This window comes from Thunnus albacares, chromosome 11 (genome assembly GCF_914725855.1).
Source record: "Thunnus albacares chromosome 11, fThuAlb1.1, whole genome shotgun sequence".
NCBI classification, from domain to species: domain Eukaryota; kingdom Metazoa; phylum Chordata; class Actinopteri; order Scombriformes; family Scombridae; genus Thunnus; species Thunnus albacares.
This window is the reverse complement of record NC_058116.1, coordinates 16,220,996-16,245,740: the sequence shown is the minus strand read 5'-3', so window position 1 is coordinate 16,245,740 and position 24,745 is coordinate 16,220,996. Positions and strand designations below refer to the sequence as shown.

At 39.8% G+C, this 24,745-nt stretch overlaps 1 protein-coding gene across 2 annotated transcripts in view; it reads left to right on the top strand.

The window, feature by feature from the left end:
* xirp2b (xin actin binding repeat containing 2b) overlaps positions 1–24,745 on the top strand; it is a 38,434-nt gene that overhangs the window by 11,960 nt on the left and 1,729 nt on the right. The window contains exons 1-7 of one of the 2 annotated variants that reach the window (XM_044366168.1): positions 7,287–7,452; positions 10,125–10,286; positions 10,984–11,109; positions 12,712–12,801; positions 13,032–13,086; positions 13,184–13,272; positions 13,549–23,377. In XM_044366168.1, the coding sequence (XP_044222103.1) occupies positions 10,236–10,286; positions 10,984–11,109; positions 12,712–12,801; positions 13,032–13,086; positions 13,184–13,272; positions 13,549–23,377 (10,240 nt within the window). In that variant the 5' untranslated portion in view covers positions 7,287–7,452; positions 10,125–10,235. Of the gene's footprint in view, positions 1–7,286; positions 7,453–10,124; positions 10,287–10,983; positions 11,110–12,711; positions 12,802–13,031; positions 13,087–13,183; positions 13,273–13,548; positions 23,378–24,745 lie in introns of those variants that run through there. The other variant, XM_044366169.1, reaches the window with a different exon arrangement.

Here is a 24,745-nt window from a genome sequence, read left to right as displayed (position 1 = left end):
GCTTTTAAACCTCTGAGTCATCACATTTCATTTATTGCTGCTCAGTAATTAACATCTTAATTATGTGTTGAAAATCATTGGTAGTTTATTGAAGGATTATATGGCAGCTGTAGCACAGTGAAAAACATCACAGATACACATTACATAATAATAATAATGGTAGTAAGTAGTAAAGTATATACACAGGGTATTGATCATACACTTATTATTTTTTAATTGTCCCACAAATATGACACTGATGTTAACATACATTTATTTGATCAAGCCAACATTAAATAAGTGTTACATATGTACATATGTGTACTTGGCTCTAGTGACGGCGTGTGTCAACCAGTCGCCATATTTGAACGGGATAGTTGTGCCTCCGAATGCATACAAGTGTTTTGTGGGAAGAAGTCTATCGGCTCTTACAGCTATTATGTATTATGATAACTCATTCAAATTTTTAGCTGTTTTGGTTCACAGAATTGTCAATTGTTCACAAAAATTTATGGTTTTTGATCAACTAAGTATTCTGTATTACATGTAATTCAGAATACTTAGTTGATCAAAAATTATGGTTTTCATACCTAAATACTTATGTTTCATACAAAATAACAGTAAGCTATTACTACAATTAATCAAAGTTGAGCCTTCCTTGTGTAATTATTTTGTAAGTATATTCTATTTTCTTATTGCGTTGTAATGTGGCTACAAAGAAGATTCTTTTTAAATGCAGAAAATAGAAAGTCACAATCCTGTTTTTTATTCATATTACCACACACACTCTACTGACATTTCTCACACTATTTACAAAAAGTATGCATAAATATACATAAAGTATAAAATGAAGATGAGTTTTGGCCTGCATGTTAGTGTATGAGACAGATGAAGAGCTTAGTCAATGTAAAAATACTGTTTATTCTTTGGGTCTTTGAGGGAGATCATCAGATAGGTGCTTGTTGCTCTTATGAGTGCATGTGGCTGTAACCAGGTTTGCTGTCAATATGGAAGCTGCAAATTCACTTTTTATTTTATTTCATTTGATCAATTTATATTCCATTGTTATTATTGTGTTATTGTATTTTGTCTTTTTGTGAAGCACTTTGTAACATTGTTAAGAAAAGTGCTATAAATAAAGTTTATTATTATTATTATTACTTCACTCACAACTTAACAATAGGAAAGTCCTACTGCAAATACTAATAACCCTGGAACAACACTAAGTAACAAAACTGCCACAGTTACAGAGTTTGGACTTTTGCTGTGTGATGTTGTCTCAATTTGTGAAAGCTGCTCACAAACAAAGAGGCTAAAGTGATGGTTGTCAATGCTATGCTGAATTTCCAGAATAGGTTCACCAATATCAAACACATCTTCCAAAGTGACAACAGTATATTAAAGTCAACATGTTGCTGACAGTAGAATGTGGTAAAATAACTACTCACCTACGAAATGTTATTCCTTGTTCCTTGGTTTTGGCATTTCTCTCAGTAGCACATCCAAACGTAGCATAAAAGTCTTGCACTCTCTACTGTGTAAAACAGACAGATCATCACTGGAATAGAGCAGCAGCAGAGGCACTTCCCACAGACCAGATGCGGTCTTTACGTGTATATATCTATGGTAATAGACCAGTAGCTATCGAATGGAAATCCATTAAACTTTATATAGACATTTATGGCACCCAGATGATGAATCTAATGACCTGACGATCAATCAACTATTCTTCTAGTGTCACTATGAGTTTGACATTAGTGGTTGTGAGTGAAAAGTCTCAACAACAATTGGTTGGATTGCCACAAAATTTGGTTCCAAGATCATGTCCCCCTCAGGATAAATTGTACAAAGCTAGCGCCACCATCAGGTCAAGTATATATACTTTGGTTTATGACTAAAATACCTGCAAAACTAATGGCATTCCCATCAGCCTACTTACTTGCTTCTACTTTGTGACGCAAATGTTAGCATGCTAAATCACTTAATTAAGATGGTAAACATTATATCCTACTGAAAAAAAGTAGAAGTCGTCAGTTGTCCGTTTTCCATTGGTGTGTTTGTGTGGACTGTCATCATAGAGCAGGCTGGGAAGTTAGTGGGTATATTGTGTGCCTGGTATAAATTAGATCTTGTAATGTTTTCTGTGGATCACAGGAGCCTGCAGCTTGTGAAAGATAATGACCTTCCTCATAATGAACAAATAGCTTCCTCTCATTCTTGGCTCTCTATCTGCAGTAATAGAGTTAGCGCCAATCAACGATGTGCCACACACCGTTACATTATTTTACTATGCTCTGAAATTGTTTCCAATTTGTTCCACACTGAAATTTGGAAAGCACATAAACACTATGTGTCCTCCATTATATTTCACAACCCTCCATATACAAACTAATTATTCCATTTTTAACTTGTTCGCTGGTTGAGATGTATGATATGTATGTACAAATGGCTCCCTTCAGTGGACTACTACCAGGTGGCCTGTGGTCAACAGCCAACAGAAAGTGATACTTTCTGTGCACAGCAGAGACCACCACACACAGACCACAGACCAGGAGGAGCTTAGAGAGCTGCTGCTACTCTATGTGACGCCACAGTGTACAGACACTGCCTCATACCGTTTCTTAAAATTCAGCATATCACTGGCCTCTCACACCTGACATCATCCGTTAGGCTTGTTGGGCTTCATGATCTACGTTCTTCGTTTCAGTTCATACATAACATATTTTCCCACTTGAGATGATCAAAAGCCATAGCAATAAAAAATTAATTTTGAAATGCCAGAGTGAAAGAAATCACAAGAATAGTGGAGCACTTTTAGATAGATTTGGTAGTTAATAATTTCAAATTTTGAGGGTTTTTTTTTTTTGAGGTATTGCTTTCACTCTAAATGTGGATCCAGTTAAAGCATAAAAAAGAACAAAATAAAAAAGCTTATCTTTGCAAGTGTGTGAATCCAAGAATCCCAGCCTGATTCACAGCCTCCCTTCTAATGGCATCTGGCGGAGATGTGGCTCATTGTCATGCACTCCATGGTGCTATCTGCCTGTGGTCTGCATGCAGTGCTCACTGATGTGAGCTGCACCGAGCCTCGACTGGGGAGTGGATCAAAATGAAAACACTGTTGGCAATATTTCAACAGAATTTCCAAAAACAGTGATATATTTGCTATCTAAGTTACCCAAGTAATGGATGAAACCATGCAGTGCAGTCAAAATGCATATAAAATTATTTTATGTATCAGCAGTTATGTAGTAGATAGGTGATAAAACAGGAGGTGACGTGTCATAATTCACTGTTATTACAGATTTAATAAGAATTGTTGCTGTCGTAAATTTTCTTACGCTGATGACAGGGTTGTTAATTATCAGTGGCTTATTTCTGCATGTTTCAAAGATTATTGATGTATTTTGTGGAATTGCAGAGATGAACATTTGGTATTGCAATTAATGCCAGCTTAGTGTTGCAATAAAACTGAAACCATTGTTATTTGTTTACATTCATTAAACTAAGACGTGTGTGGAAAATTAGCAATCATAACTATTACACAGGAAATACCAGCCATCATATTAAGACCATGTGCTATCATTAGTCTATGACATTATGTCATTACGACCTCGGACGGTATACAGTGTTTTTATTGCCTCTGACATCCAGACCAGTTGTGCCATCACACAGTATGTCAGGCAAAAAGGTCTGTCAGCCTTCGTCAATGGGACATTTCATTTGTTTCCTCAGCTCAGAGGCATCTCCTCTGGGTCTTTCTCTCTTACTTAATCAGGCACTGTGACCAAGAGCTCACAGATATTTACAGTAACAGTCTTGATGAGTAGTTGCAAGAGGAGTGAGGTTTACTCATCCAGACATTAAGGCTCCACCAAACACTTGTGTTTTGGTAATGAGCTTCTTTTTTTTTTTGGAGGAAGAAGTAATAGTTTTAGTGCCTTTCTCAACAGCACATGAACAGAAATGATTAAGAAAGCAAATAGCATTTACTCAGTCTGTATATATTCATTAAAAAACTATTTCCTTTTTTATGATTTCCTGTAAATTATGTTTATTTGTTATTAATTGTCGCATTCAACACCCCCAAGCTCACTGATATTATAACTTACAAGCTATTCCCTCTTCCCATGTGGCACGATGTTTTACATATTAACCAATGCTGAATGTAATAGTAAGTAATGGTCATGTAGTGGTCAAGTATTTGGACAGTGACACATTTTTTGTGCTGGCTCTCTACTTCACCACATGGGGTTAGAAATGAAACAGTGGAAATGTGGTTGTAGTGCTGAATTTTAGATTTAATGTGAGGGTGTTATTGGATAAACTGTGTAGGAATTTGTAGCCCTGTTTTTTTTCTAAAGTCTCCTTCTTATTTAACTTACAAACATGAACACATATCTTGTCCTCTTCAATGTCCACTGCATCCAGCTGCGTCACTTTCCGGCTCCGTAGCGGCTGCTGTTGATGATCTGTTGCCATTCTAGCCACTGTGACCACGAGCCGCACGTCTCAGCCCTGTCTTTGCCTCACTCTGATTTACATGTCAGGTCTATTTTTGCTGGAACAGATCGCGTCTCTGAGGTGTGAAATTCTCTTGTGAATGTACATATATCAATGCCTGTAATTATTAACAATAATAATAATAATAATCTTTATTTATATAGCACCTTTAAAAACACAGTTTACAAAGTGCTTTGACAGACAAAGCAAAAGTAGTACAATGCAAAGCAAAGACACAACACAAAAAAACAATAGAGAGATGATAAAAAGATGAAAAGACAATACAAAGATGCTTGAAAGACAACATTAAATAAAAGCAAGTCTGTAAGAATGGGTTTTAAGAAGTGATTTAAAAGAAGTCACTGATTCTGCGAGCCTTATCTCCTTAGGCAGGTCCTTCCAAAGCCGAGGGGCCCTGATGGCAAAAGCACGACAGTTGACTTACAATAAATTTGGATTTTATTAAAATGCATTTCATTTGTTATGACTCACTTTGTCTTAACTCAATTTTAGTGTTCTTTCAAACCTCTGTTCAGTCGCCTCCTGCTCTCTGTGATCACATATACTGTGTTTTAGTGCAACTGAATTCACCATAAGGTTATTTACCTATTTTTCAGTTTCCATTGTCAGACATCGGAAGCCAAGTGACATTTGATCATGCCTCATAAATACTACCTCAACCAGCAGTCATTAAAAAGCTATTGCACTGCAGATGAAATCATTATTTTTTGGTCACCACATCGTCTGACAAAATGAACAAAAATACAGGTTAATGACACCATAAAGCAGCAGCAGCTGTGCTGTGAGATTGGCTATATTGACATGTAAATTGAGTGGTTACAGAGAAAGTTAGAGGAGAAGTGACAAAGTGTTGGTTCAATATGCTTGTGAAACAAAAATGTCACTAAACCAACTCTGAACTATATTATGAATGTGGCTGCTGAAGAACTGACACTCCACTTCTGGAACGTTTCCAGTGGACATTGAGACTACGATGGAGCTGGTACGGAGCCGTGTCTAAGCCGGGTCCTGTGGACATAAGGAGTTAGCTTGCTCAGCTGCAGCACATTAAACAGCATTTAAACGTACCTGCAAATGTCACTTTGGTCCCATTAGATGCTGGAGTAGTCCTCACTCTTCAGTACTACTGCGAACAGCACCGTGTCTGCCCATGACTTGTAGTTGTTTGTTTACTTTCCTGTGGGGGCTCAGCCTGCCAGCTGCTGTCAATCAAACACAGATACCACAGCTACACAGCTACTGAGAAGGGCATGTACTTGAAATGTATCCCCAAACACCTTTTTTTTCTTCCTTTTAATAATAAAAAAACAATTAAAAGTTACACTTAAACACATAGGCATTGTTTTTGACTGCAAAAAGGATGACTAAGTGTGATTTCAGTGAAAGTTTGCACTTAAATCATCAATGTGTCGGAGTAAAGAGCCAGAACAATATGAAATGTGTAACCATCTAAGAACAAATGGACTGTAAATATGCACAGGTAGTGAAGATACATTTAATGTGCCATTCCAAACACAAGCTTCAGCCATTTTACCTGAGTTTTCTCTTTGCTTGTACATAATAATAATTGTAGTCCACATTATTACAATGTTTGTTTAACCAAAGGTCCTGCTACATCACAGTAAAGCTGTAGACACAGTGAAGTGGTGAAAGATGCTGTCACTGAAATATTCAGCTTAATATTCATCAGACTGGTCTTTTCTTCTTGGCACTGGGTGTAAGTGTGTGTGTGTGTGTGTGTGTGTGTGTGTGTGTGTTTGAGAGAGAGAGAGAGAGAGAGAGAGAGGAGAGAGAATTTAATATGTTTTTTTCTCCCTCATTGCATGACTTAACTCTGTTATAGATCACAGAGGACTTGCTTCAAGCTGAATAAAGCAGCGTCATCATGAAAAGAACATGAGACCTCTAATGTTCAGATTCCACCATAATCCTTTCTTGCTCTTGCTTTAATTAAGGTTATCAAAACCACTTCAACATTACACTCTCTTGAGTAAATGCCAGGATCATATTAATCTACAAGTTAAATGATGAGGAAAAACAGGTGGACAACATCTTTTGCATTTCAGTCATCTGTGTGCTTCGGTGGGAGCAAGAATCCAGAGCATCTCAGAGAGGCAGGTATGAGTTACACATGCTGTATATGAACGGGGTCATGCAGATGCCTGGCAGACATGTCTGGTCTCCAAACACTGGCCTAGCTTCCATGAGATGCCAGAGTCAGGCTGGCGCCACCGTCTCCAGCTGGGCCAAACAAGATGAGCTGGCTAACACTTCCACGCTCAGAGGTGTCTCTCATCATATTTACAGCTCCCTTAACCGTCCTCTCCTCAACAAATAGCATTACATCACTGACCCCATTTCAGACCAACTGCAAAGCACAGCGCACAGCCAACACATTTCACCACCATTTACTATCACTTGAATTTTCACCTGCCTGACATCCACTTTACACTGTTCATGGATTACCAGGAGCTCTGAATAATGAGAGATTCTCATTTCTCATTTGTTGTGGATTTGTGTGTCTATAATTTGGCATATCATGACAGGCGGTAACAGCTGCTGCATGAGTACACATTGCAATGCACTCTGATGGAAGCTGTGATGATGAAACTAGGGTGACCTGATTTATTAGTACACAAGCATCTGCACAGGAAGTATTTCCATATGGATTTTCTAGGGACTTGACATGGGAGGCACGGAGGCCTCACTCTCTAAAAAAAAACACCCCAGGCCCATCTTTTGCAAGTGGGCGGAGGGTCTAAAATAAAATCAGCTGTCACCGTCTGGTCGTTGGACAGAGGTGAACACATACTACTGGAGCTGGTCTCCAACACTGACTGGGATTTGCTTTTGGCTTGGAAAGACCCTGCAGGCTGGGGTGCAGTGGCCATCGTGTGGGATTCTACCTATTGAGCTCATATTTCTATAATTCACTATCATCCTTACCTGGTAGGTAATGAACACTCTGAGAGAGGTGTTTGTGTCTTTGTGTTGGGTGGGATTTTGTTAAATATGTAAACGATTTTAGGCTTTTTAAATTATATTTTCATGTTAACCAATCTGTATGCAAATAAAATGATGATAGGTTATAAAAATCTCCTGGCAAATGGGCCACCAGAAATGAAGGTTTTGATATTTACACAGAAAAACATTGAAAGTTATTTGATGTTTGGCTTTGAATAAAAAAATCTTGATTGTATTCTCTCATTAACATTATCCTCATGCTGAGTATCCCTGCACTCAAAATACAGGGACAAAATACAAATCTAATGTTAGACCTGCAGGAAACTAAACTGTGACTAAAATACAAAATTAGCTCTGGAATTTTAAATTTTGGCTCGAGGAAAGATTCAATTTATTTTCTTAACTAATTCCAAAAAGATGGAGTTCTGAGCTGCTGTGCTGTTTGTACCAAGGCCAGTTCCTCTAGGTGTTATGCTGCTCTACTTCCACGTTGCCAGGCATGCCATGAAATGATGAATACTGAAGAGTAATTACCAATAAAGTAGCAACACAAGGTTATCAATGCAGACTATCTAAAAGCTTTTGGAAAGGAAAGCCTTGACCCCCAAGCTTTCCTCTATATTTCACAAAGAAACACGACCCTTTCATGGTTATGTTTAAAATAGGCTTGATTTATTTTTGCAAGTACATGGCGCCTAGATTACTTCACTTTCTTGTTATTTGAGCTCTCAAGCCAACCTAACGTGTCATGAGATAGCTTAAGACTGTTGACAGATTTTTCTGGCTACAATTTTTCAGTTCCTATCACAACATTTAACAATATATACAGTATTCCTGAAGTTCAAGGACTGATTTGGAATTGGCTGCAGTACAGAATTTACCACTGGTGAAAGTTTTCTGCTTAAGTCAAGATTCATCATTTTTGAATGGCCTAATTTTAAGAGTCTTTTAATACTTGCCTCTTATCTCCCTTAACAGACTGATTGGTTTACACAAACATACCCACCATCCCTCCAAGGCTAAAATAGGTCACCCTGGTGGACTGGTGAGCTAGAAATCAATAACAGCCAGCAAAATACTGAAAAATGCCAATAAAAAGCAGCTTACAACGGTGCAATGCACCACTGGTTATTATGAAAGGTCTTTTGGCCATGATCCGTAGAAACCAGCATCAATGAGTTACAATTACTAGAGGTTCACTTTACTTTTAAATAGTTTATCACTTGTAGCTCTCTGTAACTCAAAGAACTGACTTTAAAAAATGGATCTCATTTGGGATTTCACTGACTCAGTACTTTATTGAGCTTTCACTACTTTGAAAAATAATATGCAGTGATTAAATCTGTCCTTCACTGCCATAAATAATATTACAGATTTCAAATATAATCTCACAACGCCAGTCTGGCAGCTTTTGCTGAAGTTATCCTTGATATTACAATAAGTGTGATATGGATGTGGTTTCAAGTGCTGCTTATTCACCACAGAGCAGAGCAGAGGTTTTGCTTTATGCTATTAAGTCTCCAAAGTAATTGATAGTCTTATGGAGATTTCTCAATCATCAAAACAATGTGTATTATATATTTTATCCTTATATTTGCATCAGATACATTTACGTATATCCACAACAACTGAGGTGTTAATACTTTGATTTTGCAAACAGAGACAAAAATGTTGAGTCAACAGTTGGTCAGATAAGGAGTCTGTGAGTTGGAAGAGTTTATTATGTCATCGACTGTCTTTTTAGCACATTGCAATACTCTGCAAGGTGACAATAATATTCTTCTGGTTCTGGACTGCTGATTGGTTCAATTTCCAGACATGAATTCAGTCTAATTATGCCTGAGATGATCACTAATTCCACATCCTGGTTTATCTACAAAATCATAAAAAAATGATATCTATCTATCCTGATTGGATGTGCAGTCTACAAACAGCGCCTTTATCGATACAATATGAGTAGTAACACACTGATTTAAAGGAGCAATCACTTCTTTGATGTGAGTCATGAACCTCTTAAAAACTCAGTGTAATCAGTTCAGTTTGGGATTGACAGTACTAAAAAGGCCTGGACCAAAATCACCTCACATCATAAAAAAAACTGTCACTCCAGACAGCTGCAAGTTTCTATATGTGTAATAAATCGTTTGTGTCCTGTGAGTAACTGAACGTCAGAAAACATTGGCCTAATTGATTTAAATAATGTCCCTCTAGAGCATTTTGAATGTATTATTCATGAGAGCACTACCTGCACTCTGCATGACAGCCCTCTTTAGTTTTCTTGGTCAATATATCATCATTTTACAAACCGAACAAACATCACAAAGTGGATCCAAACAAGACTGGTATAGTTTGCAGTAATGTATGTTTAAATAATCAATGTATGAGCCATTACCTGCTATAAACAAGAACATCTTAAACCAGTCTTAAACTTATACTTTAAAAAAGTCATTTTCTTTGTACTTGCAACTAATCTGGCTTTCAAAACATTATAGCACAAACAAAAAGAGATCTGACATCCTAAGCAGTGTTTTAATTGCATGTGTTTACAACACTAAGTATTGTGCGCTACCTCTTAATAATTAGATGACACCTTCTGTAATAACACATGTAAGAAGGATTTGAATTTTAAAACAGTTTTTGGCTCTTATGTGCCATAGCTGCTGGCAGCGCAAGTTTAACCAGGGCAGGACTTCCTGAAAGATTTAAACCAGAGGAACCGGATTCACTCTGTGGACTCAGAGGTCATCCCACTGACCAACTGTGAGGCCATGTACCAAGCAGCTGTCTCCAAGCAAGCAGACAACACCATCTACAGCGGGGTACTTTAGTTTGTGCATGGACATGTATTGTTTCAAACACAGCATGTAGTTACTGTACTATACCTACCAGAGCTGCCTGCGTTAAAAAGAACACATGTGTCATTAAGACTCAACTATTCATGACCATAATTTGCCATCACTATATTGGTTTGTTTGCATTCCTGCTGTATGTTGTATATAGTCTCCAGTTGCTGAAGAGCAGTTAGGATTGTACACTAGCTGCGCCACACTGAGCTGGTATTGTCACCATTATTGTTGATGTTGTCATGCAGTATTAGTGGAGGTGATGACAGTTTTGCAGCTGGGAAAGGAGGGGGGTCAGCAGTCTTGCATATGCAGTACAAATAGAGGGGAATGTATAAATAGAGGGGACACATGAGACTACCTTCACTGGGCAGATTATAGAGGAAGGTTGTAGAAAACTTAAAATGTTGTCGGCTTTACTTTGCAAGAGCTTTCAGAAGTCAAAAGAATTTGGAGCTATTATATGCAGTACAGTGTGTGTGTGTGTGTGTGTGTGTGTGTGTGTGTGTGTGTGTGTGTGTGTGTGTGTGTGTGTCTGCAGAGAGAAAAACTGCATAAACCGCACACAGCATTATACCTGCCACACACATACCAGAATAGCCCTATTAAGCATCAGTTTGATTTCAGGTCATGTAGAAGTGGAGGCAGCTAATGATATTTCCTGCTTCATTAGGTCATGGAGGAGTCGGAGGTCTGTTCCCTGCCTGGGGGACTTGCCAGTGTGAGGAAACAATTTGAGACCCAGGAAACTGCAACATCACATGTAACCCAGTTCCATTTTCATCACAGAACTGTGCAGGTACACGTATGAGAACGCAATTTACGCATTCATGAGACTAATGCTACGAGCATGAAAGAGACTGAGATGCCTCTGGTTAAATGAGGGTAACATTTCTACAGACCTGAGGTGGTTTCTGATTGCACCTGTACTTTTAGCTTTCTATCTGCATCACTGCATGGGGAACTTTGCAAGTAAAAAATGAATATTAACACTGAAGCTCTTATTACATCTTATTGCACCAATACCAGAGCAAAGTGTGTGGGTTTAAGTTCCAGATATTACTTGACATTTTTACCAGCTCTCATGAAAGCCTGCAGGGCACTTTCATCATACTTATGTTGTAGCCCCATTCAGTGGATAGAAACTTAACAGAGCAAAGAGAAAAAAGAATTTCTTACTTCTTATTTTGCTTTGAGGTACAGTATGACGGAACAGCTTGGGACATTCTCTGTCATCATGCCTCTATCTGTGATTAGTCATTTCAAACTGTAGTGAACAGTCTGTTCCAGCATCATCTCTGCATAGTATTCAGTTGTATAGTATTACATTTTGACTGGTGGAGTAAATTGGAGTCGAGTAATCTCACATCTGTGGCTATGACGAGGATCATAGACACAGATGTGAGCCACATTGTGCCATTTTGGGCAGACGAAGGTGACAACCGTGAGAGAAATATGTTGAAATCTTTGGTCGTCAATCCAAAATGGTGGTCCTAGTTCGCACTGTGAGACACGTCTCACTGATGTTTCTGACAGTGTCAGAAATTTTGACCCATGTCTCCAAACCAAACCAATCAGAATACAACATGAAATGACACAGAAGACACTGGTCAACACAACATTTCCTGAGTGCCATTTTTTAATAAAGTTTAGGGGGAAAAAAATCAAACACCTTCTCCTTAATACATCCATGGAACACACAAAGTAAAATGATGGTAAAAGTGACATTTTCAAAACATATAAGCAGTGCAGATGGATGACATAAGCTGATGACATGTTACCTTGCGAGGCAGCTGGTTTCACAAGATCACGAGATTACGCAAGAATCCATTTTGTCAGGCATCAAGTTATGCGCTTGTGGCCGAACAACTGGTATTTTGGACCAATCAGCATCCTAGAACTACTGGCAGCTACGGGCATGGTTTAGGTGTGACGACAGCGAGAAGCAACAGCCTGTGATAGATGGTGATAGACAGATGGTTCATCCAATCACCCGCCAAGTACTTTTTGAAAGTGCCTGCCCTTTCCCAAACAGTTTCTAAGGACATCTTTGCGCCAGATGGTTTGTACACACAGAACCATCTGGCGCGTCAGGTTAGATGACATGCCTATGTTTTCATATACTTTCTCTTTTTACATGGTAGCACTACGATTCACCACATATTCATGGCATAATCTGACATGCCTCAAACTGACACACATTGTGACCAAGATTTTATTAAACCCGTCTTGCAAAGCGTGACATGCAATAAACTTACACAATTGTTGTTGTTGCACAGTCTAAAGGCGCTTTAAGAAAGTCCTCTTTGTGTGTGTGTGTTTGTGTGTGCATGTTTGTGTATGTGTGAGGCATGCACACATTTTTCACTGTTTTTGACAACCACTGTCTTCATCTTCACAGGAAACCTCAAACTCTGGGGTGACAGTGTTGAGCAGCAGCAGGCAGGTCATCCCAGGCAGTCAGCAGTTAAACTTCAGCCAAGAAATGATGGTACTGACTAAACTCTGTCACCATGTTACTGCAGGCAGTGTAGTAAAGCTTTACAATCAATCAGATTTGTGTAATTAATGTTTGTTTAGTTGTCGTTGATGGTTTGGGCTGAGATTAAAAACATTATATTGAACTGAAAAATTAGTTGCATTCATAGGGAAATGTAGCTGTGCATATTTTTTTTTCTTCATTAATTTCTTTTCACCTTTTCTCATTTTAAATACACATAGGTGTCACACAGCGACAATAACTTGGAATCCAGTTATGAAAACCATCAAAATGAAGGTAAGACGTTGTTTATATATTTCTGTTTTCTGCCATATGCACTGTAACTGTCATCATGATTTAAGGCCTGCCTTTATATTTATGTGCTGACTTTTAGAAGAGGAGTTTCCCAGGTACACCACAAAAGAACTGAGGGATCACTTTGAAAGAACAATAGAAGAGGCTGCTCCACAAAAACTAGTTAAGGTATTATTTGCACTTCACTTGAGTTAGGGAAAAGTATTAAACATATAAAAGTATATAATATTTAATGTAAAGAATGAAGAAGACTGTATTAACTGTATTTTTAAGTACTGAATGTAATCATTCACTCATTATGGTGGTTTATTTGTTTGTGCCTACAAGGAGCACAATAAGAAGGACAATTAACCTTTCAATGTATTTTAATGGATTTACAATATTATATTATCCCACAAATTATATTATATTTACCCACAAATATAATTTTTGTTCTTTAATAAGATTGGACGTGACATCAATCGATCTAAGTGGTGCTCAAATGTGACACAAAACAACACAGTGACTAGTGAGGTGTATGAAACATCAGCCACTGAAGCATCAGAGGACACAATGGCTGCAGTGATGGATTATGAGGACTTTCCACCCCCGCCGGCTGAGGATTCTGATTATCTTCCACCCCCACCTCCAGACTTACTACAAATGCCATCAGACAGCCAAAATATGCCTGAGTGCCATTACTCACCTGAGCCTGCAGAACCAGAAAACCCTTCCAAATACCCACTCAACAAAGAGGCTTACTTCAAGCAGAGGAGTATGTATGAGCTGAAACGTCTTTACAAGCACATCCATCCTGAGGTCCGTAAAAATATTGAAAAAGAGTACTACAATGACTACAATGAGACTGAGAACAACCAGTTAGAGAGCCAAGAGTACATGTATGAGGATGATGGTGGTAGTCCTGATGATATCAATGATGAAGACTATGGGGAATGGGAAGAGATCCTCCCCGGGGAGGTGCAGGCAATGCGTTGGATGTTTGAAAATAAGCCACTAGACACCATCAAAGATGAAACTCCAGATGAAGACGAGGACAACAAGAAAATAACTGAGCAGGAAATAATTCTTGGAAAAGATGTGAGACGCACAGCTTGGATGTTTGAGACAAAACCAATGGATAAGCTGGGTTCAACCAATACCAACTCAACAGAGTATAAAAACAAATTCAACAAATTTGACAAAGGAGATGTACGTGCTGCAGCATGGTTGTTTGAAACCCAAACAATGGATACTCTAAACAAAATGCATAAGGAGGAGGATCTGACAAAAGAGGTTTTATTCACAGAAGAGGATGGAAATGCTACCATTTACATGATTGACAATAAGTACATGGAAAGCCTTGGGCACACTGAGACAATTGACGAGAGCCACCTGCTGAGTCTAAGGTCAGTATTAGAGGAAATTACTGATGAGGTGAAAACTGTAACAACCACTTTTGACACTCAGTTTAAATGCATCATCATGGGACAATCCAGCCAGATGCTGGAGATTAAGTCTGTGCGCAAAATTGAAACTGAATTGGAGAACTCTATTGCCTCACGTTGGCTTTTCGATACCCAACCTCTTGATGTGACAAGCGGAGAACCTGACTCTTTGAAACTTGTGTGTAGTCTTTCCATGGAGGACAGCAACAAGGGAGACTGGGGCAGGTGGTTGTTTGAGATAAAGACATTAAATTCTCTAGATGAGTGGGAAAGTTCAAACATAGAGACAAACGAGATCGTTGGAGCTGATGTGCGCAAGCACTGTTTAGTGTTTGAAACTCAGCCAATGGATTCTCTGAAGGATGATTCCAATGCCAGACCTCAGTCCATTGAAGAAATTATCGGGGGCAATGTTAGATCTGCGAGACACTTTTTCGAAAGCAGCCCTCAAGCAGAGAGGAAGATTGGCCCTGAGGTTGGAAAACTTAAAAAAGCAGCAGTAAATGAAGAAATAAAAGGGGATGTGAGACATCAGAAGTGGCGCTTTGAGAGTCAGCCTTTAGAGCATATAAGAGAGGAGAAGAAAGAGATTACTCGCACGGTGAATGTTGAGGAAGACCTCACACAGGAGGATGGCACAAGCTGCAGGGCAGATGTTCGCAAGAACTGCTGGGTATTTGAGACCCAGCCAATGGATACTTTAAAAGATGATTCAAATACTCGCCCCTTGACAAAAGAGGAAATTATTGCAGGTAACGTCAGATCAGCTAGAAATTATTTTGAAACGATTCCAGCTGAGGAGTTGAAGGAGCTTGCAGAGGTGGGAAAACTGAAAAAAACAGTAGCCCTTGATGAGGAGAGGGGTGATGTCAGACATCAGAAATGGCGATTTGAAAGCCAACCCCTGGAACAGATTAGAGAGGAACAGAAGGAAATCATCCGAACAATCGACCTGGAAGAAATTGATAAAGTGGATGTGTCAAACTACAAGTACATGTTTGAGAGCACAGATTTAACTAGAATGGATGAATCTCAGAAGATTCTCATAGAGGGTGTAACATCTGGTTCTGTGAAGTCAAATAAAAACCTGTTTGAGTCGAATCCTTTGTATGCCATGCAAGACAGCTCAGGCCACTTCCATGAGGTGAAAACAGTGCGCCGCGAAGAGGTTGTCAAAGGAGATGTGACAACATGTAAATGGATGTTTGAAACACGGCCAATCGACCAATTTGATGAAAGCATTACTAATTACCAGATTATTAAAGGCATATCCAAACAAGAAATAGAATCTGGTGATGTCAAAACTGCAAAGTGGTTGTTTGAAACACAGCCTCTTGATGCTATTAAGTACTTCAGCAATATTGAAGATGAGGAAATCGTAAGTAAAGATCTTGACATTGTGAAGGGTGATGTGAAAACCTGCAAGTGGCTATTTGAGACAAAACCAATGGATGTCTTGTATGAAAGAGTGGACTTAAAAGGTGAAAATGAATCTGAAGAAATGCTTAAGGGAGATGTCAAAACCTGCACGTGGCTTTTTGAGACACAAGCACTTGACACTCTCCACGACGAGACAGAGACCGTTTTGACAACATGCACTGCAAATCAAGAGGACATTAGAGGAAAAGATGTAAGAATGGCTTGTTTTCTCTTTGAGACTGAGAAACTCGAGGACCTCACTGGAGAGGAGACGGACTCTTTTAAGCGTGTCACAGAGATAGACATTGCGTCTGGAGATGTGTCAAGGATGAAATACATTTTTGAAAACCAAACATCCGACATCATGACTTCTACATCTGAGGAAGTAATGCAAAACCTCAAGAGAGTTCAGACAGAGGACATTCAGAAAGGAAACGTGGTGAACTGCAAATGGCTTTTTGAAAATCAATCCATAGACACAATACGCAATAGCGAAGGGGAATCGATGAGCAGCCGCACAGTGAATGACGTACAAGGAGGAGATGTAGATAAGGGCCGTTTGATCTTTGAGACCTACTCTTTAGATCAAATTCGGGAGGAATCCTCTGAGACGGACACAGAGCTGATGAAAATGCAAAAGATTGTCCGCGATGATGACGAGAAGGGTGACGTGAGAAATTACACCATGATGTTTGAAACTCAGCCCCTTTACGCCATTCAGGACAAAGAGGGCCATTACCACGAGGTCACCACTGTCACAAGTGAAGAAGTCACAAGTGGAGATGTAGTTGGAACCAGGTGGTTGTTTGAAACCAAACCCCTTGATGCTATCAGGGACACAGATGAGGTTTATATAATCAAATCTGTTACACAGCAGGATGTGCAAAAAGGAGACGTCACCTCTGCCAAGTGGAAATTTGAGACACAGCCTCTTGATAAGATTGCTGAAGAAAATAAGGCTTTAATAAAGACTGTGGATGACATTCAAGGGGGCAACGTTAGAGTGAATAAACATCGTTTTGAGTCTGATGCCTTGTCACAGGAATCTGTTAGAACCGTTAATGTGAGTGAAATACAAAAAGGTGATGTCAGGACTGCAAAATGGAGATTTGAAACCCAGTCCATTGATAAAATAAGAAGCATGAGCTCTGAAAACCTGATTGAAACAGTTCAAAAGGAGGAGGTTGCAAAGGGAGATGTTAAACAATCAGTCTGGCTCTTTGAGAAAAATCCTCTTGACCACATCAAAGAGGTAGATGAGGCTGAGGATACACCTGTCAATCAGGAGGAAATTCCCAAAGCGGATGTAAAGACAACAACGTGGCTCTTTGAAACGACACCATTTGATGATTTTAATGAGACGAGAATGGAGAAGACTGAAATCCTGGGCAAGAGTATCAAGGGAACGCTCGACGAACTTTACAGTCAGAAAATGGTGAAGTCGAAGGGTATACTCATTGAAACTGATGAAATTGGAGATGTTAGGATGGCAAAATACCAACTGATGAATAAGCAGGCTCCAGAGATTCAACGAGAGGAAGTGATCAGGGGAGATCTGCAGACTATTATGATGAACCTACTGAACACACAGGAAAGAAAGGAGAGGCAGATAGTCATAGATTCAGAGGAGAAGGGTAATATCAGTTCAACAGTGCAACAGCTTTTCAACCAAGAGAGAGACAGCAGTATTGAAAGGGAGGAAATATTACGAGGTGACATTCAGGAAGCTATAAACAACCTTTTCAACGAGGACGGTTCAGCCAAACATGGAATACTCATCCAGGAGGATGAGAAAGGAGACGTACAGATGACAATATATTCCCTTCTGAATAAACAAGAGAGTGTTACTGCTGAGAAAGAGGACATAGTAAGAGGGGATATAAGGAGTGCTCTTCAAAGGCTGTCCAGCACAGACAAGAAGGATATCACAGTGAAGATAACAGTAGATGACACTGAAAAAGGAAATGTCAACTTTTACTCCACTTGCATTGAATCTGGGGCTCTAGATTATCTTAAACAGCTACACGTAGAACCTGATGAGACTCTACCTGACAAAGAAGAAAAAGAGAAAATTGTTGGAGGCGACATCAAGGGCACAAAACTCATCCTCGGTCGTAATCAAACACAAATTGAGCGAACAGTGGAGGATGTTGTACCAGGCGACGTTCACAACACAGTGAAAGTTTTCATGTCAGAGCCAACCATCTCATTAGAAGGTCTCCAGAAGGAGGAGATAGTCAAAGGTGATTTAAGGGCCACTTTGAATTCGCTGTCTGAGTCAGTGAATCAGGCAGTTGTTGTGGAGAAAGAGGAAGTGGTGAAAGGCAACATACCAAAAGCTCTGCAGTGCCTGGAGAGGGCTCAGAAGCGGTACAAGGAGGTGGAGAAGCCAGATATCGTACCAGGAAATATCAAAGGGGCTCTGAGATCTCTCGAGAAATCTGCAACTTCCAGAGTTGACGCTGTTGTTGAGGATTTAGTTCCTGGAGATGTTAAGGCCACACTGAAATCTCTGGAGCTGGCAAAGCAAACAGTGAGGGGTGTTGAAAAGGAAGAAATTGTGAGGGGTGATATTTACACAGCAATGCAAAGTTTACAAGATGCCTCCAGTGAAAGGAGGAAGTGTCAACAGGAAATAGATGTTCAGGGTGATGTCAGAGGAACGATTCAGCTCCTACTGGAGCCTTCAACTTCTCCAAAAATGCAAAGGAGCGAAAGCCTTGAAGGTGATGTAAGGGGTGATGTCAAGATGTCAATAAAGTCCTTATATGAGACACAAGAGCAAAACCAGCTGGAGAAAGAGGAAGTGATAAAGGGTGATGTTAAAGGTACTATTAAATCACTGCTGGAAACAGCACAGCGGGAATCTCCCAAAGTCAGACATGGAGCATACAGAAGAGTCAGAGTGAAGCAGAGGCCTCCAGTTAAAAACCTAAATGTTGATGCACAGAGGAACATACAAAAGATAAAAACTGCTAAATTAGTTGAAACATCAAAAGAAAATCACTCCCTCTCTAATGAAACAGAAATTGTTCAAACAAAGTCATGTTCTGTGGAGCAGTCCACCCAGCAAACAAAAACTGTTGTGGAGCACAAAACTATCACACAAAACCACGGTATCAAAACATTAAAGACGGAGTTCCGTAATCTAAAGACCAACTCAAAGGGAATGATAAAAGCAGATAAAACTAAAGTAAAAACTGATGTTTACATCCTAAAACCAGAAGTGCCAGAGCCTGATCTGCCTCTTCCACCTCCACCTCCTCCTGTGGTAGACAATGACCTTCTTCCTCCTCCTCCTCCCACTCCTCCTCCTCCCTCTGTTGACTCTGACATTGATCACCTTCCTCCTCCACCACCACCACTAACAAGTGAACAGGACTTCCTCCCACCACCTCCATCTCAACAAGAACTGGAGAGCATGCCGACAGAGATAATTCATCCTTCACCAGCAAAAGCAAAAAAGATGACAGTCAAAAAAGTGAAAGCTCCCGTTTTACACCCGGTCCCGAAGCTGGAGCCTAAAGTAGAATTCAGTAAAACACAACAGGTGACATCTAAGACAGTGGTAGAAATGAGTCAAAACCAATCAAAAACTGCAGTGCACACATCAAAAACCATTTCATGTGAAATCCCTCCACCACCACCTGAATCACCACGACCGCTAAACAAAGTTTACATCTCTCCTGTAAAATTCACTCCTCCACCCTCCCCTCCTCCTTTCATGAGAGGAAAAATGAGTAAATTCACCACACCATTAATAAAGGCAGAAGAAAAGTACCGGATGCTGAGGGATGACAACACACCCCCAACCACTCCAACTCCCACTTATATACATGACTCAGTTACTGCTGCTCTTGAAATGCTTTCCACCAAAGATGCAGAACAGCAAAATAACAACACATTAGAAATCACACAGGCGAGAGCTGATAATACAGCCTTGAATGTTCATTCAGACTCTCTATCATGTGAGTTATCCAAGCAGGTTGTAGTCTCAAATACCTCCCAAAGCAATGTCAGTGCTAGTCATGAAAGATGCCTCACAGATTCCACCGTTATATCTTCTGCCAAACAGCAAATGGTTTCTAATGAGAGTTCTAAGGTTGTCTCTGTTCAAAAGACCTCATCTGTCTCAACTGTTAGACAAGAAATGCATACCACTACACAGAAAACAGTCTCTGTTTCTTCCAAAAAGTCAGCTCAGTCTGTCATGACTGACAAAGTCCAGACCTCAATCACTGATGTTGCTGCTGATAAAAAAACAGATGTAAAGAATGAGAAAACAAAGGGCTCCAACAAAACTGAGGATAAAAAGGAAGATGAAATGCTCATGTGCTCTGAGAAAATCCCTGTTCAAATAGTGAAAGCTGAAACAACTGTTACTATTCAGGAGAATGTAAATTCACAATCTGAGAACAAGAGGACAAAAGATGATACAGCGCCAGAATTAACCAATGCAATTACCTGCAATCACTCCTCCAAAAAAGAAAATGTCACCTTGGACAAAAATGTAAAAACGTCCAAATCACCACAGCATGATGACAGGAATACTGATCATTCTCCTCCTAAGAGCCAAGAGAAAGTTTCCGATCAGCCAAAGCAAACAGAAAAGGCAGCTGCCGATACAAATGGAAAAACAAGCAAACAAAACCAAAAGGCGAAAAAGAACAAGAAGCAAGAAAAGCAAGGAGATATAAAAATGTCTGACGAGAGTGAGAAGCAGGTGACAAAGAACAATAAGCAAGAAAAGCAAGAAGACATAAAAATGTCTGATGAGAGTGAGAAGCAGGCAAAAAAGAACAAGAAGCAAGAAAAGCAAGTAGATATAAAAATGTCCGATGAGAGTGAGAAACACGTGACAAAGAAAAATAAGCAAGAAAAGCAAGTAGATATAAAAATGTCCGATGAGAGTGAGAAGCACGTGACAAAGAACAATAAGCAAGAAAAGCAAGTAGATATAAAAATGTCCGATGAGAGCGAGAAGCAGGTGAAAAAGAACAAGAAGCAAGAAAAGCAGGTAGATATAAAAATGTCCGATGAGAGCGAGAAGCAGGTGGAAGTGAAAGAAGCTATTGAGGTGAAAGTGATCAGTGAATCTAAAGAAGTAAAGACAGAGTTAAAGCAGGGGATAAATAAAGATACTCCCCCTCCTGCTGCTGTCAATGCACCTGCTGTTACTCTGAGTGTCACTCAAAGCCAACCAGAAACTCCAACTCCAACGAAAAAGAAAAAGAGGTCCAAAAAGTCCAAAGGTGGTGCGAAGTCAGGTCAAAGTAAAGATATTTCCACAGAATCAAAGACAGGCGTTATCGAAACCAAGACAGCAACATCTGAAAAATCCCATCAAACTCAGGAAACAATTGCAGTCACCCAAATTCACAAAAGTGTAAAAGAGGAGCACATTGAAGTCAAAAAAGAAGTCATTACCACAGAAAGCAAGGATGATCAGAATTCCCAGCACCAAAAAGCAGTTGAAAAGCATCTGAAGGGATCTCAAAAGAAGAAAGGGGTGACAGTTATTCAGCAGAGCGCAGAGGAACCTCCAGAAGAAAGTAGGGATGTCCCAATTATAGTGACAGGCGAGGAATCTCAGAGGCGACAGGTCCAAGTGTTAAGCTCTCACATCACAGAGATACAGACAGTTTCAGAAAAGAATGATTCACAATCTGTGAAAACTCTGCTTGATACACTTCCAGATTGGCTCATGAGTCCAGAGAAAAAATGTGAATTGGAAAATGGTGCTCAGAAAAATGAGGAAACTCTTTCAGATGTGAGGAAACTCGCAGAGACGAAACTGATGCATCTAGAAGATAATGAGACGATGGAGAAGCATGAATGTGAGCCAGTTTCTGAAAAATCTGTGTCTGGCAGATCAACACCAAGAATATCCAAGATCAGTATTGGTTCTGCTAAAATAGAGAACCAAACTAAGAAAAAGACCACACATGAAAAAAGCAAAGAAGAAATGAGTCAGTCCAAGTCCATTGACCTGCGGGCTCCCTCGCCATCACTGAGGATGCGTTCTCCCTCACCAACGTTTATTACCATCGAGTCCACACGTAGAACTGACTCCCCGCAGAGAGTTACTCCATCACCTACCCTTCTCCACAGGCCGCCCACACCCCCCACACCGCCGCCACGCAGGTGTGACACACCGACATCACGCCTCAATAGAATCACACCTTCTCCAACATTTGACAGAGCAGAAAATTTAGCTCGACTCAAGGACACGACAGCAAAGCTCTCGCGTGGTGTCACCCCACCGCCACTCCTTACCCCACAACAAATCTCAGAGAAGAAATCAGAGATTGTGGAATCGCCTGCATCATTCCATCGGCAAATCAAAATTGAGTCTCAGGTTGTTGAGTCTTATTCTAGTACAACAAAAAAGAGTTCATCAGAGGAGGTTCGGCAGGCTGATACAAATTCTGCAAATGTAGAAAAAGATTCAACTAATATGTCAGAGGGTTTGAATGCAAATGAAACACAATGTAAGTCTGAGACCAACCTGCCATTGTGTCAAAATGCCCCAGATCTTCCTGAAGCCTCAGATACTTCAGAGCTATCATCTGCATCTGTAAAAGAAAAGAGAGAGTTTTTCGAAGAGTCTCCTAAGGCTGAAATTAATAAGACCTATGTGCGAAAGGAGCCCATTGATATCCCTGAAAGACTGGGCCCAGACACAGAGGAGTGTGAAGAAGAAAATGAGAACAAAGAGAAGGATGAGCTTCCCAGGGCGGACTTGTCTAGTCTTGTAAACAAATTTGAATCACCAGAAGAGAAAATATCTATCAGGAAAGAGCTTATCTCACTCGCAGAGCGGCTTCACAATGACACTGGAAGCACAGATTGTGACAAAGAGAATTCAGACATCCTGGAACAGGAAATGCCAACTTTTGACATTCAGGCTATTAAATCTGTTTTTGAACTGGATGAGCAAAATTCCTCATTCAGAGAGGAGAAAAAGGATCAGGAGGAGGCAGTGTCAAGCCTGAGTGAAACAACAGTAGACACTTCAAAGCGGGAAAGTCCTCAAGAGACAAAGGGAGACTCACGGCAGAGCACACCCCTCCCTCCTCGGAAAGATGAGGTAGAATCTTTACCAGGCTTCACTGAAACCAAATCAATCACAGAACATTTCTCAGATGTTGATGAATTTGGCAATAAGGTCACCGGAACAATGACAGCTGTCACAAAGCACTCAGAGAGTGTATCAACGCAACGGGTTCCTTTTTCCTATGCTGACGCAGTTAAAAGAAAAGCTGTGAAGCCAACAGAGACCTACGAGGACGATGCTACTGAGAACTTGCTGAGGAATTTCCACAAAACATGGACAGAGAGCGAGACGGTTTTCAAGAGTCTTGGCTACACAGTTTCCGAGGAAACGACATCACAAGTTGTGTCACATCAGACGAAGATTGTCTCATCCGGTAAAGAATTATGCAGCATGAAACAACAGGAACTAATGGCATGGACCACAGGATGCACGGATGGGATATTTGCTTGTCCTGTGTTACAAAAGCTGTATTTCTAATTTCTGCATTGCATGGATTGTGTTTGCTTTTCTGTAAACCTAAAATTGTTAGTAATAACCAAAAAGTAAAATTAGGTCTTTAGCACAAACACAATTCTCTGAACACAGTGTTAATAATACATTTTTGCACATTTGAGTTTGAAAGTTCACTCTTGAATTTGGGAAAAGTAGTTTGACAAAATAATCTTCACTCAAGGTTAATTTACCAGATTTTTCTGAAGCTTTCAACTGCATTTCATGGTCTTCATCAGTGAATGGGGTTTGCTCAGTGGTCATGGGGTTGTTCAAGAATCAATCACAAAAATCACACATTTGCCTCAGGGGTTTTACAATCTGTACAGTAACACAACATCCGGTATTCTTAGACCCTTGATTCAGATAAGGATTTGTCTTTTTTTTTCTTTTTTTGTACATTGTTTGTTATAAGGATGATGTCTTTCTAAAGACTAATTGGTTTAAAGGACAAGTTTGTAGGATTTAGGGGGATCTATTGGCAGAAATGGAATATAATATTTTTAAGTCTGTTTTAATTAGTGAATAATCACCTGAAAATAAGAATTGTTGTGTTTTCATTACCTTAGATAATGTAGCCTGCCATGTTGCACTGCCATGTTTCTACAGTAGCCCAGAACGGACAAATTAAACAATGGCTCTAGAGAGAGAGATTTTTGCGAGTTTTGCAGCCACCGTAGGTTCTCCTATACGCTTGAAAGGGGAGGAGGAGGGGGAGAGGTATTCGGTTATTGCGATCTGAAACGTCACCGCTAGATGCCACTAAATCCTACACACTGGTCCTTTAATTAGTCTAATTGGTCATGATAAGTACTGTAGCCGTATTCAATTTTCAAGAGGCTGCCCATTAGCTGACCAGCATACAGCCAGCATACTGTGCCTTTCCAATAGGAAAATTACAGTATATGCTGTTTGAAGGCTTCCATTAAACCACATGACAATTTATTTTGTAGCGCTCACAAAATCTGCCAAAGTGCAGCGAAGGGATGAATGGATGGCTGTGCATGCATGTGTGTTAGTCGAATAAATCCTGAGGAAAAATAAACTGAATCATTTTGCTCTCATGACCGCTTTAAGGTTTTTTTCAACAAAAGCATTTTTTTTTAATGGAAAAGAAATCTATTGTAGTGCTTTGTAATAACAAGATTAACCATAATAAAAAACTGACAGAGAAGCTTTTGCTGTTTGTTGCATTGAGAGGCAGCTCAAAGGAAATGCTATTCATACGGGATGAATGAAAAAAATCTAACAA